Below are 19,717 nucleotides of genomic sequence, written 5' to 3'. Positions count from 1 at the left end.
ACTCTCATGAATTCTGGTCTACTTCTACATTGCTAAGTGTAGTAATTGCTGGAAGTAATCTCAAGGGATGGAGAGTTGGTCTGTACACACTGCTCCGGACTAGCACCCTGCAGGTGAGAAAGGCTGTATCAGCACTGTATAGTTTTGGACCTCATGTGATTACCTTAGGATCCAAACACATAGTTTTGGGCATGTTTTCTTGCTTTAAGTGACCCAAATAATGTAAGAGCTGTGTCACAGCTGTGTGTCACAGCCCCTCAGTCTGGGGGTTTCATGGCATTAAACTGGGGGCATATGTTGCACACCTCTGCATGTGGGATCGGGGCATGTGGAGGTGATTTAGTTTAGTCAGCTGTGGACGACTTGCGTAAACTCTACTGTAATTAGATGTGATTAAGTCCTGCTGCAAAAGCACAGGAAATAAAACTTCAGGGTGGCACTCTATCCTTGAGGGACTTAGTATGCCTTGAATATTGCACTATCTTAGTAAAACCAGTTATTGGGTCTAGAATTCTGTGATGCATGTTGTGGACACATACTAATTGATATCACTGTATGTAAATTACTGCCCTCTACTGGAACCACGGGCAGAATATTTCACAAAAAATTGTTTATTACCTAAATTAATTAAATTGATTTTTGGAGTTTGGGGTTTTTCAGAACCATGTGCCATGAACTGCAGTTGTTCCTGATCCCTTCTTGTACCATAGTTACTTGCTGACTCGTATCTATATACATTCAATCTTTGCTTATTTGCAGTATAAGCTGCACCAGGATGGCCTGATTGTCAAAATATTTTCATTTTTGAACTGTAAACAGGACGTGCAAAGGAGCTACAGAAGTGCAGTCTTCTTTTGGATGCTCTAATGTCAGTCAAGGAGCCTGTTACACTGTCATACTTTTAAGCCTGTAATAAACAAAAAGAAACCATCACAAATTCTTTATTAATTGAAAAGAAAAGAATATTCCCAAAACTAAATTTTCAAGAGTCGTAAGACAGGCATCACTTCTTTAAAATCATGAGGCTGGCTGAAAACTATGACATTTTACAAAATACGTTTTTTTTGTTGTTTTCTGTCTTTTCAGACTCTGAAGTTCACATTTTCAAGCTTTTCTTTTCAAACTTGATATTAAAATATGCTTCAGTTGAAGTGAAAGCTGGGTTTCTCAATGAATTGTGACTCAAGAAGATGATTTTTAAAGGAATTATGATATATAGCAGCACAGGAATTGGTCATGCTATAACAGAAAAACAAAAGAGATCACGAAGAGCAAGACAGAACATCTGTCTCACGAGAAATGCAAAAAATCCAAAATACAAGAAGACAAATATAAGTCAAACCACTGCTGTGAAATAAGGCCGTTGCCTGGCAAGTATTGCACAAATCAAATTGTTAAGTCATCTAAGTTCTCAGAATCCTTACAAATATTACAATATGGGACATTTTTTAAGAGTTTTTTTCATTCAAACAAAAAGCAGTAACACCAAATTCAGAACTGAGACTTCACTGAGTCCTGAAACTAAACGCCACGTCCTACTGTAGCTGGGAAAGCAGAATAGTGGGAGTCCCGTCTCCAGGGCCTTGCTGAGTCCAGAAATTTCCCATGTTTAGGAATTTGCTGGCCAGCCACCAACAAGGCTGTATTGCTGGGAATTATTATGGTGTTCACTTAGCAGCTAAAAGTTTATTGGGGATATAAATGTTCTACATGAATGTTCTGGCATAATTATTATTATAAATAAAGTGACTGGCGTGGGGATATGAAAAGTGGTCTGTAGGATTACAGTCATACAAATAAATACAAAACACCTAATAGGGAATAACTGAGAAGATACATAATTTAATATGCCATGACTGGTATTAAGAAGCAATCTTGGGATGGAAAAATGTCATTACAGTTTAATGTCAGACAAATAAGTAAAGTATTTGTATCAGTCTATATGAGCTCCTATATATCATAGAAAAATATGAGTACCAATAAACACACCTATCTAAACATACAGGAACTTAAACAATATTGTATTACATATCCTGCTTCTGGCAAAATAGTACTATGATTTGTTTCCAATATTATGGTCTGCAAACATCAGCAATAATTACAGTGCTTACAGGAATCCTCCACAAAGGCATGGTGTAGCATACTGACAAGGTATCAGCCTACTTCTAGTCACACAGGAAACATCTACAGGTGGAATGAACTGAGGCCATCTATATGTGCAGAGATATAAGGAGAAATACTTGTCTACTGAGAACTGAAAGAACCCTGTGGATGCTCAAGGAACCACGCAAAGTCAGTAGCAAAAAAAAAAAAAGAAAAAATAAAAGAAAGCTGTACTATAAAAAGGACCGCCATTATAACTTTCTAAGAAAAAAATGGGTATTTTATAAAGATTAATGTGTCATTGAAATCAGTGAACAGCCAAGCCCCAGAAAGAAGGAAATCTATCAAGAATCTTTTCTAAATAGCTATCAAATAGAAACTGACTGATTCAAATGGTATCCAGTCCTATTACCAGCACTGATTCCCCATTTTATCAGCAGAGTTTTGTCTCTCATGTTAGGAAATTAAGCTATCAAACCTGAATTTTTCTTAGGAAAACAATCTCTGATATAGTTCGCTCTGATGGAAGCACGACTTGTTCAAATACAGAATTTATGGATTAAATGTAAAACCAGAAGATGACTGTTGCTGTTGCCCCAGGAACCTCTGCTGCTCCTCCACAGTCACTCCAAACCTTACACAGCAAACGGCAACGGAGCCATGGGAGTGGGTACGAGAAAATTACATCTTTCTCTGGACTTTGAGACAGTGGGGAGTCCTCCATCACCCCCCTCTGCAGTCTCATGCTGATACAGAAATACTTGGCAGGTCAAGCATATTGGTATTTTTGTAATTGTATTTCTGGAATTAACTTCTTGTTGCTGGGGGTCATGAGAACCTGGCAGCAGCAGAACTAACAATGGTGGTATTTTGCCACCATCAACCCCTTTGCAGATTCAAACTGCTGGTCTTCAGGGAGTGTCTAGGGAAGGAGATGGAAATTACAGAATACTGACATAACATGCATGCAAAGAAGAGCATCTATCTATTTTAAAGAAATCCACTTAAAAAAAGTCCTAACATTAATACAGAATATGTAGCGTGATTAATATAATTTATGAGATCATTGACTACTTTTTTGGCTATTACATTTTCTTTAGGATTGATACAAGAGCAGAAAATTTCCTGGCATGCCTGACCAAGCGAATAACTCATAAGTCACTTTCTTTCTTCCCTGAAGCACTCCATCCCGAATAAAGAACATCTTTCATGACTTTTCTCCTTGACAAAGGACAGTCTTTTCCCATTGATGGGGTCAGGCTAGGGGGGAATTTACATATATACATCTTATCAACATACATGAGAATCGGCATCTTGTACTCTCCAGTGCAGTGGTGGGGACACAGACTGCAACATCTCTGCTTTCTGAAAACATACGTGCACGATTTTAAAGCAGAACATAAAAGTATGCCCACCAAACAGACCACAACAAATACTAAATTTTTCACATGCACATCTCCCATGCTCCATAATGAAAACTGACCTGGCAAAATTATTTTATTAAAAACCCCACTATTTTCTTGAACAGCTTTAATTAGATTAACCTGCCACATTTGTGCTGTACACAAAGATCTTAATTAAGAAGAAATTTCAGTAATAGAATAATATCAAGATGCAGCAGGATTAAGATTGGCCCCATATCAGGACTCCTGCCTTTGCTCAGGGGTTCTCTGAGGAGCCTGGTACACGTGTTTCCTTTGGACTCTCCTAACACTGACCTCAGGATACATCACACCAGAAATAATGAGTTCTGCTTCGCAGGGTACAAACTTGGAAGAGCAATTTCTTTATAAATGTTTCATTTTAACTGAAAACTAAAAACTATGAGGTGCCTGTAGATTTGATGCTTCTTTAATTAGGCTCCACAAATATGGCTGCTCTTGCCTCCATACAGACACGACAGAAAACTGTGCTAAAATTCATATAGTTCTGGTTGTGACTGGTAGTTTTTTAAGACCCACTTTTCTCTTCCATGTTCCCCAGGATCAACAGATCAGCTGGTGCCAGGGAGCACCATGTCACCAGAGGTGCAATTACAAACTTAGGCGTGATCATTTGCACCCACTAAAACCACAATAACCCACAAACCAACCACAAGTTACTTTTCAGAGGAGACGGGGCATTGCCTTGACGTCTTTGCCAAATGCCAAATGTGGCAATTACTTTCTGCTGAACAAATTATTCTCCATTTTCTACCCTACTTTAGCTAATGTTCAGTTTAATCTCTGACATAAATGCATTTCAGACACATTTGAAGCTTGTAGCTGCAAATCAGTGTAGAAGGTCTTCCTGAACAGTTAAGGATACCCAAGAGTAGGTTTTCTAAACCTTTCTATTTAAAGATATTAATTTTGGCTTCTTTGGACTAAAATTTTCTTTTAATCCTGAGCCTGCCTCATGGTCCTGTTCAAATTTTTGGTGCTGCAGGTCATCCATTTCTAAGATAAAATTAGTCCATGGTATGTTGTCCCACTGTACATTTTCATGCTGCTTGATTGAGAAACTAGTGCTTCATCATTTGAAACAAAAACCCGTAACCTCACAGCAAAGGTTCAAGAGTCACTCTAACATCGGTCTCGGAAAAATCTGTCCAAACTTGGCCAAGTTATAAAACTTTGAAATGTCAGTCTGAGCAAACCACTGGAGACTTGGTGGAAAACTTGCCCAAAACAGGGTGGGAGCATCCTACATCCTTCCCCAAAATCACCCCAGGCAGTTGCTCCCGGAGAGCTCTCCAGCTACGTAGGAGCTGGGACAGCATTCAGAGGTATCCTGTCCTGTATTGCTGTCAGCAGTCAGGCAGTAGAGAGGATGTCAATGAAGAGATAAGAGGAATTGTACCTGAAGAGCTAGAGGAAATCGAATGGGGATATAACCTCTTCAAGAACACAGAACATACAAAGTATTGGAGGACACGAAGCTCAGGTGAGAAGAGATTTGGCAAAAAGGCTGAGGGTGTATCTATGCTGCAGACACAGCAGTGGCAGCCTTACAGAGCAGAAATCCCAACAGCAATCTGTGGATTGCTAAACCACAGCTAAAAGCTAAACCTAGGAAATTAGAGACAAAACTTGCTATTATTAGAAGAATGTTAGGGTCACAAAGTCAAGCGTTCAAACTTCAGGAAGTCTCAGAACTGAACTCACCTGTTTAATCCTAACTCAACTCTCCTCCCATTAGGCGCGAGGACAAAGTCTTCACCTCATCTGCACATGCACCTCCCTAGGATCCCATCTGATGATGGACAATGATGTAGTCGTGTATCAGAGTCACATACCCAACTAAGCCAGCTGCTGCAGGACTCCTGCTACATCTCTTGCAGATGCTGGAGGGCATGAAGGAAAGGGTGGGAGACAGCACACAGGAAAAAAACGTGTTTCTGAGACTATGCCAAGTAAATGGTGCCCCTGCAGTTCCATCCCTCTCTGTCTGGTTTTCAGCAAGTCACTTGAAACAAAATCTGATCAGACCGCCAGGAATTGCGAGTTACTCATTCCCTGGGTGCAGTACAATTACATCCTGGAGGCTGCTTTGCACAAGTGCTGTGCAATAGGAGCCATTGAGAGCCATAATTTGAATATTAAAGTAGAAAATTCAAGTTCTAACACTCAGAGTTATTGATACTCCTGAGTTCAACCTCTCTGTGCCTCTGGTTCCTACCTATAAAATGGGAACAACATAACCTTACAGCTTCTAGGAACACAATTAAAACATTAATGGTACAAAGTACGCAAGACTCAGCACTCCTAAGCACCATGCTCATGAGCACTTGAGGGAATTTGTAATTCTCTGCTCAGTCCAGGATTTGAGAAGGCTGCAGTACAGCAGGCTCTAGGTTAACAGATTCAGCAATGGGGATCGTTATTTTGTGCACTCAATGAGGCAGAAAAGCTCTGTGCAAAAAAGGGGGATGTGATCGTGTCATTAAAAGACAATCCTACACTGCGAGGAGGCTGCACAACAAGGCAGCAACAGGCATCCTTACCTCTGGTGTTTCCTGACTTTGAAGTACTGAGCTTCAAAGCTTAATTATATTCTTTGTGATTTTCTTTTAGTATATAGTAACTGAAAGAATGCCAGATAGACAGTGGTGCTTTTCACCTACATACAACAGATGTAACGACTACAACTTGTTGTGTTTTACTGTAACAGGTGATCATGACTTGAGCAGGATCTCAGAATCACCTTAGGGTCATCACTTTTAAAGAGTCTATTAAATACGTAAGTCAAATTCCTAAAACAATGGTTTTCAATAATGGCACGGTGGTTCAGATTACATTAAACCAACAGTATTTTATATAACTTTTCAAATAGATCCCCACTCCAACAAGGGAGTTAAAATTCTGGTACATTTCCCGATCAGTTTGTGAATCCCAACTTAAACCACAAGCATAGTGGGAACACAAACAGTGTAAACTACCTCTGCAAAAATTATGAAAAGCACAGAAAAACTAAGGCTGGCATTTGTGGCACTGTAGTGGGTACACTCGTCGTTTAAAAAACAAATCCCAGTCAGTGAATCAGAAAGAGTGACTAAAAGCTGCTGGGCACTATATATCCATTCTGAATGAGAGACAGTACGGAGCAGCCCTGTCCCAGGAGCACGCCAGGAGCCAGGCTGCTGCTCATCATCTCTGCTGTAACAGGAGAGGGAGGGAGGGAGGGAAGGAGCACCCTGTAGCGGTCTTTTTATGCACAGCTTACTTTCCACAGCAACCCAACCATGCTGTCTGCCTCTTTGAGAGTGGCCGAGCCAAGGTTCAGCTCTCCTTGCTCTAGCCAAGGTTCAGCTCCTTGCTCCAGCTCATCCCCCTGCTGCCCAGCTGTGTCCTGCTGCCCTCTGCTCCAGCACATGGACATTGGGGCAGAAACTATTCCCAAAGAGCACTGGGGAAAGCCCTGAGCAACCTGCCCTGCTCCCAGTGCTGATCCTGCTCTGAGCTGGAGCCTGGACTAGAGACCTCCCAGAGTCTTGTCCAACCCCAATGATTATATCATTTTTATGAATTAAGCTGTCTTGTGCTTACTTTCTTTGCAGGTATGTGTTGGGCAACTGGTGTCTGAAACTTTAACAAACAGATAAAAAAGTAAAGTAGACCAAAAGAGTAACTATTTAAGTGCCTGGAAAGCCGTCATCACAATGATGATTTAATCACAAGTCTTTATTTGGCTTGATGGTTGGAATATGACAGCACACTGATGGTTAAAACTGCGTTTTGTTTCGGTCGTTGCTTTTAAACACTAGTTACCAGTTACACTGCTGCTCTGACTGTCAGTCAGGGCTGACCCACAATGTCAACTTTGAGAAAAAAAGAAGGAAACTTATACAACTATCTACCTGACTGGGATCGGATCCATTGTGATGGAGGAGAAGCTGGTCTGGCAATCAGCAAATAATGACACATTTAGATCAGCTTAAATTCCCTGCCTTCTCATTAACGATAGCTGGAAGAAGAACCAGAGGAATACGCACTGCAGCTATGGGGGCCAGAGGGACAAATAAATATAAAAACAAGGACAAAAATCCCAGAGACATAAAAGCATCTCAACAAGAGAACATATCTGGAATCAACAGATGTTATTTGCATACACATTTTGTTATATTGTCAGATAATTCATTTAATTAAAGGGCATGTGTATCAGTGTCTTACCAGCATATTATGAATAGCACTTAAATTATGGTAGTGCATAAACCCAGGACATTAGTATTCTATCCACCTTAAATAAAAAGTCTGACTCCATCAATTTTAATACCCAGTTGCTTTAAGAAGTTGGCTACAGCTTCATGGCAGCCTGCCCAGGTCCTTTGCTCAATCAAGCAATAGTTGTCTTTGACCAAAAAAGAAAAAAATAGCCAACAATATCCTTGCTGAATGTCTGCTGGCATCTGCTATTAATATAGGAATAAAGTAGATTACATGTAAAGACAGATTAATATTTTGGGTAACCATAACACTACAAAATCAGCTGGTTTAGTAATTCATTACTGAAGCTACCCACTTTAGATTAATTTTTAAAAAAATTACCGTGCAATTTTTAATTGTATGTACGTAAGCGCTAATGTGCTGTAGACACAGTTTAGAGACCTATATCATAAACTATTTACCTCTGTGTTATACAATAGCAGCATGTCACAGTGCCCTAGGCAAGGTCATCAAACTCCTAACAATGCTGTAGGATGTGGCAGAGAAATTCATCTTTACAAATTAGCCTTCGTTATACAGGATTCTGCTCATAAATCTTGATATATTTTTTTCCAGTATAATAATTCTACCTTGCACTTGCGGGTACCCTCTAGATCTTTTAATTCATGAAGTATTTTGCAAATACAAATTAGCGGTAAGTTTGCATGCATGAAGCAAATGTGCTGCTGCGATAGCAGTGCTCTAAATGTGACCCGACCTACTGGAGCACCCGCCCTGCGCTGTGTCCTTCTGGTCTCTACCTGGGGATGGTAAGACTGCAGGAGCCCGAGTTTCCAGAGCAGTTAGGTGACCTAAACCTATAAAAGCACCTGAAATGAAACGAACCGTTTTTCTTTGAGAGTTGCGGTCCTCCTCACACACAAACCCTATGAGGAACCAACCTGGACCTGCAACTGGCTTAGAAAACTGATCAGACAAGCAGGTGAGCCCGCTTCCCGGAGGCAAACTCAACCCTCTTGATGTCTGAGACGCTCAGAACGTGCCTCCGACGTGGGGCTACCTCCAGGTTCAGCCCTGAGCCCGACTGCTTGTGGCACCACCCCCACCGTGCCCGCCAGGACGCGGGCAGGTGCTGCCTGCACGGGGCTGGGGGGTCCGACCTGCCTGCACCCCGGGTCTTGCCCGCAGCCCGACCTGCCCGGCGACTGCCAACTGCATCCATGCCGACAGCCCAGGCGGTGCCGGAGAGCTCCCCGTCCCGCCCGGGCTGAAGCCCCGAGGTCTCCGCGCTCCGGCGCGGCGGCGGCAGCGGGGCAAGTGCCCCCCCAGGCGCCCCGGCCGTCCCCCGGGACGTCCTCTCGGAGCGGGGAGCCCCGTGCGCCGCCGGGGCCGGGACATCCCCGGGGTCTCCCCTCAGGCGGCCGCGGGCAGGCAGCGGCAGCCGCGGCGCGGCGGGACTGACCTGCGAGCCGCCGCTCCCGGACATTCCTCCACAGCAAGTCCCAGGCTTTGGCGGTGGAGTCCCGCAGCTGCTCGCTCAGCGACCTCCGGAGCTGCGCCTTGGCCGGGCGGCCCTGGCTGCTCATCCTCGGCGGCTCCGCATGCCGCCCCGGGCAGCCCCGCTCAGCGCCGGCGGCGGCTCCCCTCGCCGGGGACGGGCGGCGGCGGCCACATGGGGCCGCGGGGCAGCCCCGCCGCGCCGCAGCCCGCGTCACCGCCGCTCCGGGCGGGCGGCCCCTTCACCTGAGCGCCGCCCGGCACGCTGCCCGCCCCCGCCCCGGCCCCCGGGGCAGCAGCGTCGCCGCCCGCCTTCCGCAGCGCCCCGTCCCACGCCCGGCGCCTCGCCGCCCTCCTCCCTCCTTCCCGCCCCCGCGCCTCAGCCCCCGCGGGGCGGGGAAGGTGCCCCGGGGTCCGGACAGGCGAGGCGGGTCGTCGGCCCCGCCTGCGGGTCGCCCCCGCTGCTGCCCGTGAGGGCCCGGCGGCGGGAAATGGCCGCCCCCGCCCTCCGGGACCCCGCGCCCCTCGGGCTCAGGGGCCGGCGACGGCCCGGGCCACCGCAGGCCCTGCGACTAACTTCCGCCAGCCCGCTGGTGCCCCGGACCCTTCGTTTGGGAACCGTCCGGCCAAGCACTCCCCGGCCGCTCGCCGCCTCCCCCTGCCCGCCTCAGCGCGCCCAGGGCCACCGGCGCCGGCCAGGCTTCGCGCTCCCTGGACAGCGACTGGGAGCCGCCTGCCGCCACGGCAGCCCCGCCGCCCGGCTCCGCGGGAGCCCCGCTGCGAAGAGCGGGCATCCGCCGCGCCAGGGCGAGGTCGCCCGCCACGAGGTGACAGAAAACCTGGCTGGCAGCGAGCTGCCTTTTTTCTCGGGGATCTGTAATAGGTGCTTCACCCACGCCGCGACTTTGGCCAAAAGAAAATTGTTTTTTCCGAGGTCTCAGCTTATCAACTCTCCACGCGAGCTCAAGCCACAGTCCTCGCAACACAGCCTCTCCCATTTCTTTCCCACTTTCTCAGCATTCCACCCACTTACCTCCCACCTCCCTCCCCCTGCTTCATCCCTTCCACCCCCCTGCATCATCTCCTCTTCTCTAACAAGCTCTTACACTTCTAAAAGAATTCAAAACTAAACCCGGGCAGCCGCTTTTTGCACACATTTACAGACTAAAAGGAATCCTGATTCCTCCATCCCTAGACGAGCCAGAGAGCAACATCAGGGCCCTTATCCCATTTAGGAAACCAGTTTTGGGTGTCTGCTTCCTCTGTGATCTGGGAAACACTGTTGTAACAGTGGCCCCTTCCCTATCCCAGCCACTGGCAGAGTGGATGGTTCCCAGCACGACTGGCAGCAGAGAGTCCAACAGCCGAGAAGGACAACAGGGGCTTCATTTAATTTAGTCACAAACCATTACTTACTGCTTACTCTCTTTGCAGAGTACTCGTGAGTGCAAAGAAGAGGCTGATGTTCCTGAAAGTGAGTGCCATACACTGAAACACCCTGGTAAAGCAGTCATGTTAAACATTATTGATATCCCCGTCTTGTTTAAATTAAAACCATAACTGCAATGTCAGCAACACCCATAAAAGCTAAAAGCAAACAAATTGATGTGTTCCATGTTACCACTCAGTTTTAATAACGCCTTCTGCTTACTCTCTGATGTGAATTTGGTTCATCTTAAACTACTCTATCTGATATAGTAGAGCTGACGTGCTTGCCCAGAACTTGTGAAGATGTTGTATGTCACTCCTCCTCCTGCAACTCCAGCTACCGTGTCCTCCAAATGACTGGACAAACTCTTATGAGAAAAGGGATGCCTTCCAGGGATGGATGCATCCAAGATCTGGAAGGGGGACAGCATAATTATGTAAATACTCCCACATCCCATGACCCAGAGCAAACACCTGCTGATGTTAATGGGAGAAGAGAGGATTACAGTTCCTACAATCAGCTCCTCTGCCCCGTAAATCTGCCTCTGACCTCTGCCTCACTTTATTTAATTCCCTACCAACACAGCCATTACCGGTACATAAGATGTACAATGCCTGTTTTCTGCCATGGGCTCCTATCCGCTAGGAGCCAGGTGAGAAATTAATTCCTGACATTGTACTCAAGTGCCCTATAAAGATCAGCAGTAACACACAGTCTAAAGGTGAAGTCATAAACTCAGTTCTGAAGGTTTTGTATCATACTGCTCTGTCACTACCCACAAACACCAGTCCGTGTCAGCCAGTACTGTAACCTTCAACAGTGCTCTTCTGGCAGCCACACTTGAATGTGCCCTCTTACCATGTCCATCTTGTCTGGAAGATAGATCTCCCTTTCTTCAGTTGCTTTCTGTGATGGCCAGGATGTAGCAATACAACAAAATATATTCTCTTCCTTTCTATGCCATTTTTGAAGCTGTTACTTTGTAAAAAATGTCCCTATACTTCCAGGTTTACTGAAAGGAGCTCATTAGCAATGAGATACTAGCAATTGCTAATACCATGTTATCTCACCGCAGGTTACTGAGATAAACTCCAGTGATATGGCTGTATTTCATTAGCAGCAGCAGAGCTGAACTGGCAAGCCTAGACCAAACTCTGTGGCAGGCACTGACAAAAATCTTACTAATTTCAGGTACTTTGTGGAAAACTAAATCCAGCAGCAAGATCAGATACTGTGCTTTTCTCCCCAAAGAAAGCAGTGCTATTAAGTAATGAGAAAACACCGCATGCAGCAACTGGCCCATTCCTATTTTATGCGTTTAAGCATAGTCAGCTGTTCAGAAGTCAAGTTACCAAGGTATTTTTGATGTATTACACCTAGTAGTAGCAGTTACAATAAGAGCTGTTCTACACAACCTGCTTGAAGAAAGGTATGTGTTAGGGATCATTCATAGGTCAAAGATGCTTCACTTCCTTTTAGGATGTTAGAAAGCATGACTAAATGGTAAAGTTCTGGTCTTCCTCCACGCATTTTCATCTGTTGGTTAAGTGCATAAGTAGCCAACTGATCAGTGCTCTTGTCTACAGCTTGAAACATTTTGACATCCTGAACAAGATGGATAACGTTTCTGGGGGAAAGAAAAGGAAAGCACATTTTCCACAGAAACAGCATTTTTCTTGCTTGGTACTAGTCATGCCAAAGTGGTTCTGTTCAGAGTAATTGCAATAAAACCACTGCATATGATGAACAGAAAGGAGGAAATTCCCAGTTGCCTTAAAAGAAGCTGGACTATGGTATTTGTCTTTTCTCATTGATAACAGAATATTGGCATGAATGAAAGTGGTATTTGTCTGTCTTAAAAGCTTGCAAGCATGTAAAATGTTGGGAGAAAAATCTAAGCTAATTACACCCATGCTCTGATGCCATTGTGGCACAGAAGTCTGTTGTTCTAATTATATATTTAGCAATTTATAGTTACTCCCAATCACCATGGTAATTAAATGCCAAGTTAATTGATACTACATAATAATCTGGCCTCTAATTAGCAGTGTGTTTTTAATTTGTTACAGATTCCATTATGCAGCCTGATCTAGTCCTAATAAAGTCACTGTAAAAACTCCCATGCATCTGGTAAGAAGAGAATCAGGCCCAAGCAAAGAGAAAAATGACTACATCTTGGTTTGCCATTTGCAAACTACTGAAAGACCACAACAGAAGTACAACTTCTTTCATTTTTTTCCTCTAGTCCTTGATTATGGTGAGTCAGGGGTTTTTTGTTAGTTTAACCACTTCACAATATTTGTCTGCTTGTAGAAGAACAAAACAGGATACGTCTTGCAGAGGAAAATGTGAGAAGAGTACATCCTTGGTTACTGCGTGTGGTTTAGTGGACACAAGCTCCTTACACTTGTATCTCTTAAAAAGCAATAATAAAGCAAAAGAGGAAATCAGTTAGTACTAGAGGATCACTGATGCAGTCTGATGTTAATCAGTGCAATACCAAATTTTATAATACATCTAATTCTTCAGGAACTGACAAAATTAATGAAGCTTCTTGAAGTTTATTATACTCAAAATGGTGTTGCTGTGCTTTTATAGCTTCAAATAGTAGCTCAGACAGCCTAGATATAAATACATCAAGTATATTTATAACTTTGGCAATGATCTTTATCTCTTTGGGGGTCCTAGAGCTCTGGAATTTGTTTTCTATCACAGGCTAAATGTCCTGAGTGTGATGTTGTAAGTCTGGGTTACCACCGGAAGGGAAAAAAAGATTTGAGGTTTTCCATTGCTTGTTTTCCTAATAGCAGACTGCAGTGAATTGCATACTAATTCTGTGGTTGAAGTTCTGTGAAAAGCACCAAGGGCATATGAGTAGGTGTCCTCTTTGACATCTAAGTAAACAAACAAACATTTTGGATAGAGAAAAATAAGAATCATTGTGAACGAGGACAAAATGTTCCAGCTCGTTCCCTGGCGCTCTCTCCTTGCTTGTTATTTACATATGCAAATTATCATCATTTTAAGGTAGCTTTAATGAGGATCAATTATAAAGCAGTTTCACTCTTTCCCAGTTTATCAAGAGATTGGCACCTATCTCTTCATCCTTCTCCATTTCAGCTTTCTGAAGCTCTGGGAGAGGATCACTCTGAACTTTGCCAGCAGCAGAGCACTGCTGGCTTTCATTAGTGGGGGCCAAATTATTTCACTTCTGTTCACAGTGAGTAATGCTGAAATGAACGGGACTTCTTGCAGTATTCACTGTGAAAAGGCTCTAAGTATGCTCAGATACAGACTACAGTAACAAAGTATCTGCTGTTTGACTGTGCCCCCTCTCCCTGGCTAAAACTGGCATGGGGGGGGGGGATTAAGCTTTTCTTCTGTTCATACAGAGGATGGTACTTTATTATTATTATTATTAATAAACTGTATTATCAAAGCACTTAGAACCAGAAACTGGATGGAGCAAAAGTACAGTCTTTGCCCTCAAGAGATTACAAACTAAATATAAAACAAGACACCAGTGGAGAGAAGAGCTAATTGGGGTAGGAAGGGTGGAGTACAAGAGAACAATAAAACAATACTGGCCAGCGTCGTAACTACTGGTGTTAGCACACCAGAATTAGTTTTTGGAGGCACTGACGCAAAGCGAGTTAGCAAGAGGGTCTCCAAGGAGGTTAATGTGGTATCTTTACATATTCAGAGGACCAACTCCCAGGCATGAGGGCCACTTTTAGAGAAAGCATGCAAATGTGTACTTGAAAATGTAATGAGTAGACAACGAAAGCTGGCATCCTGTACAGACAGACTGTGGGAATCAAGCTTTTACTATTGAACAAATGATAAACAAATGATAGGGAAGGGCCTTCAGCCTTAAGCCAAGTAGCCTTCACTTGATGCAACATAAAAGCAGGATGAACTGCAATGAATAGTGACAGCAGAGAACTGCCGGCGTATTTGCATTTGGGATGCACTGAAGTAGACCAGATTATGTCTATCAAGGCAGAGTTGGCTAGAATAAAGATGAGATGGTAAACATGGGATGAAAGTTTTTCCTAGAGCAACCACGAATTTTCACCTGGAAAACTCCTTCTGATGAAAAAAACATTTCTTACAGAATCAAAATTAGAGAAAATGTCAGTTTTTCTGGAAAATAACTGCCATTTTCCTGGTTTACCATGGAGCAAGGTTTTCACATTCTGGCCACCCTTAACTTGGACTTTTCTCTCCGTCTCACATCCTAGTTGTACCTAGCTCTTGCAGATTATTTTTTAATAACCCCTGTACTTCTCCAATCTTGTCTCCTTAACTCAGCCTAAGTTGTCACAGGAGAATGACAAACTCCAGGTGTCCACCCTGTGTGACAGGTAGGAGGATGCTCTGTTCTGTGAGAACGGTGAAAAAGGGGACAGGGAGGTAACTGTGGCACAACTGATGATGGGATGGATTACTGTCTGAGTAAACAGAGCACTTCAGAGCACTTCTACTGAACAGTAGACAACAAAACTGATACTTAAGCTGAAATTCTGAAGAATTGCAGCCACAAAAGCCCTCCCACATTTCTCAGCAGAGAAGAACGGACAAAACAAACCAAGTGCCAATAAACTTTCACTTCCTTTCGTAAGATGCTCTGTGGACATCTTTAAAATATAGTATGTTGCAGACATAAAAGCTTGGGCTGGGCAAAGCCGGTCACTGTAGAAATAGCCAATTCTTCAATGATTAAGCAACTAGGAAAGTGGAATACATTTCATGTGTGTAGGTATAGTGGTTTCTTACTGGAGCAGAGCTTGAAATTTTGAGGCGATTAATGTCCTTGAAAAAGAGAGCAGCTATGTTGAAACACAAAATGTCTCAGCACAGAATATTGTCCCTGTTCTTCTTATTCCAGCTTCTGGTGTCTGATTTTTCCCCTCCTTTTTAGTTGCTTGACAAAAATATATTATTCTAAACTACATCTTTCTTTGCTCTCAAAGTGCTCATTTCCTTAATATTGTATTGGGACCTTGTCTAAACCAAGGTTATTTTTTTTTTCCAAACTTCCAACTGTTATTGCCATCACAGTAGAAATAATTGGAACATTTGTGTAAAAAAGCCTTGCAGCAGTCAGTGGCAATTTAGCACACACCGTATCTGGATATTGGTTCAGAGACCTGGGAGCTTGTTCTTTTTTTTGTAACTCTCCTGGATTACACAGGAAAACATGATCAGTCTTGACAACAGGTTCTACAAACAATGCAATGGAATTGTTCCCAAACCCAATTTACTTATAAGAGTAAGAACTTTCTTCTTTAAGGTTCCCAATTTACTTATAAGAGTAAGAACCTTCTAGTTAACACAAATACTCATGCACACATGCTTTCCTAGTAATCAGGCTACTGACTGATGGGCGCGTATTGCCAAGTATCAGTATATCGCAAGCTATGGATTTTTACAGAGCTTGCTTCATTTTTGGTCACACAGCTACTATTCTAACTTATTTAACAGACTTTAAAAATATATATTTAACAGAAATGCAGTGCTACTAATGTTTTTGAACAGGAAATAAAGAATGTCGTGGCCAGTTGCAATAGGGGATAGAATTTCAGGTAGGCCGATTATAATGACCAGAATCAAAATTTGGCTGAGGCCCAAGCCAAGCCCTATTAACCTAAACAGTTCTACAGGATCTTGAATCATTCAGGCTGATTTTAAATTTCTTCTTGCTGCCACGGTACAGAAGGGCCAATTGGCTGTTTGCAGTATTGTCTGAGTCTCATTCGGAGTGAAGGTTGGTGGCGATTCGATTGTAAGCATCATTTCCCACAGCCCCCTTGGGAAGGTTTCCCAGCCGGCTCTGAGCCTGCCTAAGCCCACTCCATCACCCAGCTCTGGCATTACAGAACTCTCTGTTCCAGCAGGCTAAGTGGTACGGCCATTCCTGCTAGTATAAAGGAGCTTAAGCTTAGGAAGAATGCTTGTTTCATGACATTTAACATATCTGGGTATTCCCACTGAGAGGCAGGATATTCATGCTGTGAAGAAGGGGCTGGACTAGGTGGATCTGCAGCTCTTTCTATCCAAAAATGTCTCTGTTTCTGTGAGAACATTTTGGTAGTGTAAGGCAGCACCTGTATTCCATTAACTCCAAAAGCATTTCAGTGTTTACAGTAACCAGGAAATGTCGATGTCTGTGTTATATTAACAAGTCAGCAGTAACAACTGCAGTTTCAGTTTTTAGAGCTGCGCAGAGAACGGTTTACTGTGAGTCGCTGCGAGTTTTACTTTTTTTGGTTGAAACGCGAACAGGCCCGTAGTAATGCCCTTGAAACCACTACAGAAAGCGCTGGAGAAAAAAGTTATCAAAAGAAGTCCAATATTGTCTCAGTAATGGCTTCATATAATCAGGCAGGCAAAAGCATAGCAAGTCTAAAAACTAGTTGTGACACCAAATTTGCAGCTTCTTCACCTTAGTTTTGCTTATACTCTTCTTGCCTTTTGCATGTAGGTTGAGGGGGTTTGCATAATGGCATAATTTCATTCAAGATTCAGTATCTCGGAAACAAAGCTATGTTATATTTTTATGTGGACTACACTACATATATGTACACAGAGGTAAGCTATAAGGTGTCACTGCATAGTAGGCAGCAGACTGTATGAGAGCACTGATGTGCTGCTGTATAATTATAGTCTGTGTAAAAGAATTTGACTGTGAGAAATGAAATAGTCCACCATGCAAAGCATAACTTATTGTGGTCTTCCAAATAGACTCCAACTTCTGCGTGCAAGAGACAAAAAATCTATGCTATGCACCCATTTGCTTTTCACAGAACTGAATTTTAATAGTGACATTAAATTACTATTATATAAATAGTAACATCAAACACCATGGGAGAAAGCTATAAAATATTAAGATATATTTCTTTTCTCTTTTGGGATTGAAAGCAGTACTTGGTACGACTTAATTCCCAAGAAAGGCGATTGCAGGGACTGCTCTGCAGCTGGCCCAGCATACCGAAGGCAGAGAGGGCTTGAGGAGGTGTTTCCCCATCACCTGCTGCTGCGTACAGTGATGTGAGCAGGATGATGACAGAGGTCACAGCCACAGCCATCTCTACTGATAATGCCACCACTCGCTTTCCAGAAAGGGCCACCTTTTTTATTTAGTATTACTTGAAAAGTTGATTCCAGAAAGAACAGAGCAGGCTTCACCTCCCCCTTGTACTCCCTTGGAGCACCGTATTCTAGCTGGCCCAACTCCCCCTCTTATTATTGACACTTTTTTGAGACTCCACATACACAATTCCCCTTGACTTTAATTAAGTGCCATGCAAATGAAGGAGACATGCATTCAGGACTGTTTGAGAAGGCAAGAAAAAGTTCTTCTTTTGCTTGTATGTATTGCTGGTTCCAAAGTTCGTTTTCAGTGTTGCAATGGTCTCTAATGAAATTAGTTCCTATGGATGATGCCAGAACATCTTTATGGTGCTGCAGATACAGATGTTGCTCATATTGTTTACTTACACTACTGTCATGCAGCTCACTTCAACAGCTTTTCATCATTTTGTGCTGACATAAATCCGCTCAGTAGTAATTACCTGAGATTGTTCTACATTTCAGGGAAATTTTTTGAATCATTTACATTACAAAAACCCATGTAAATTGCTTGGAGAGTAGGTGCTAAAGGGATTATAACTCAGCAGGATCTTACGCAGTGTTAGTTTTTGAGACAGAAGATCAGTTAATTTACCTGACAGAGAATATTTATACTAAGTAATCCTCGATGTTAATTTGATCAAAATTATCAGATACATAGTTTCAGAGTTCAGGCTTTAAAAATATTTTAGCGAATGTCACTGCTAAAGGGGGAAAAAAGTGTAAGAAGTAAATCTGAAAACCCCAAACTAGTCTTCTTATGCCTCAAATTGGAGGCTATTCCTAATTTCTCTTCTGAAATGTTGCTAAATGGTTTTGCAGTGATCTAAAGTAGTTCACTGCTGTCAGCCAAGTCATAAGGAATATCGTTTCATCTGGAAAACATTATCTTCCTTTAGGACTTAAACAGATTTGGATTTATCCTACTCCCTCCTGTCCTATAGCTTATCTTTTATAGCTGGGCAGGATAAATGCAAAGTGGATTGTAGGTACTAGTAGAAAGTAACAGTAGGCTCTTACTCTACTTTGTACAGGTATAAATTACCCTTTTAATGCAGAATTGATGAAACTCAAGGTCTTCTCAATAATCACCAGGGACAGCCTCCCTTTCTACAAGAACGGCTCTAATAATTCTTTATAAAAACCCCACAATTTAGACCAAACACTAGTGACAATCTCACATTAATGGTGAAATTCTTGACTTGCTGAAGTAATTGTAAAAATTCCCATATGCTTCACTAAGAAATTTCATCCAATGTGGGTACTTCCCTTTCCCTGCTCACTCCCATCATGCTTCTTAAGACATGTGAGCATAAAGCCCTCACTTTCTTGCTGATTTGATGATCCTCATTAATTGGGAAACAGGTTGCAGCACATGAGGGTGCTACATGTTCTGTATCTTACGTTCATTGGATATCCCTATGACATAAAGGTGAGTAGGAATTTAGTGTCGCAACATTATTCATTACTTAAGTAAAATGATTGTATCTTTCCTGCATATCATCCTTCACTGACTTCTCTGAATGTTTCTTTTTGTAGGCAGTTTTGTAATGTTGGCGATGCTGGACATCACTGTGATACAGTTCCTGAATTTATATGATGACATTATAATAACAGCAATGCTGTTCTTTATGGTTCATATAAATTAGCGTTTTATTTGCTTTCACGACCAGCACTGCAAATTGAACAGCTGTTTTCACTGAGCTGTTTTAATTAAGCTGTCCATAATGTTGCCTAGGTATTTTTCCGAACTGGTAACACTTCATTAAGTATGCAGTATCAGTGAATGCTTCAGATCATTCCTGAGCATTACCTCACACTTAGGTAAATTGAAATCCCATCTGCTTTGAGGCTGTCAAATCACCTCGCTTTGGTGATTTGAATTCGGTTCCCAGAAATCTTTCTAATC

At 42.9% G+C, this 19,717-nt stretch overlaps 2 protein-coding genes across 2 annotated transcripts in view; both read right to left on the bottom strand.

The window, feature by feature from the left end:
- Positions 1-9,341, bottom strand: part of STARD13 (StAR related lipid transfer domain containing 13) — a 147,246-nt gene extending 137,905 nt beyond the window's left edge. The window contains exon 1 of the mRNA XM_075490775.1: positions 9,211-9,341. Within this exon, the coding sequence (XP_075346890.1) occupies positions 9,211-9,334 (124 nt within the window). The 5' untranslated portion in view covers positions 9,335-9,341. The remainder of the gene's footprint in view (positions 1-9,210) is intronic.
- A 1,589-nt stretch (positions 9,342-10,930) lies between these two features.
- LOC142408267 (uncharacterized) overlaps positions 10,931-19,717 on the bottom strand; it is a 108,462-nt gene continuing 99,675 nt past the window's right edge. Inside the window, exon 4 of the mRNA XM_075498609.1 lies at positions 10,931-11,086. Within this exon, the coding sequence (XP_075354724.1) occupies positions 10,931-11,086 (156 nt within the window). The remainder of the gene's footprint in view (positions 11,087-19,717) is intronic.

Source organism: Mycteria americana, chromosome 1, assembly GCF_035582795.1.
Source record: "Mycteria americana isolate JAX WOST 10 ecotype Jacksonville Zoo and Gardens chromosome 1, USCA_MyAme_1.0, whole genome shotgun sequence".
NCBI lineage: Eukaryota > Metazoa > Chordata > Aves > Ciconiiformes > Ciconiidae > Mycteria > Mycteria americana.
The sequence above is the reverse complement of the archived record's forward strand: the minus strand, read 5'-3'. Positions and strand labels throughout refer to the sequence as shown.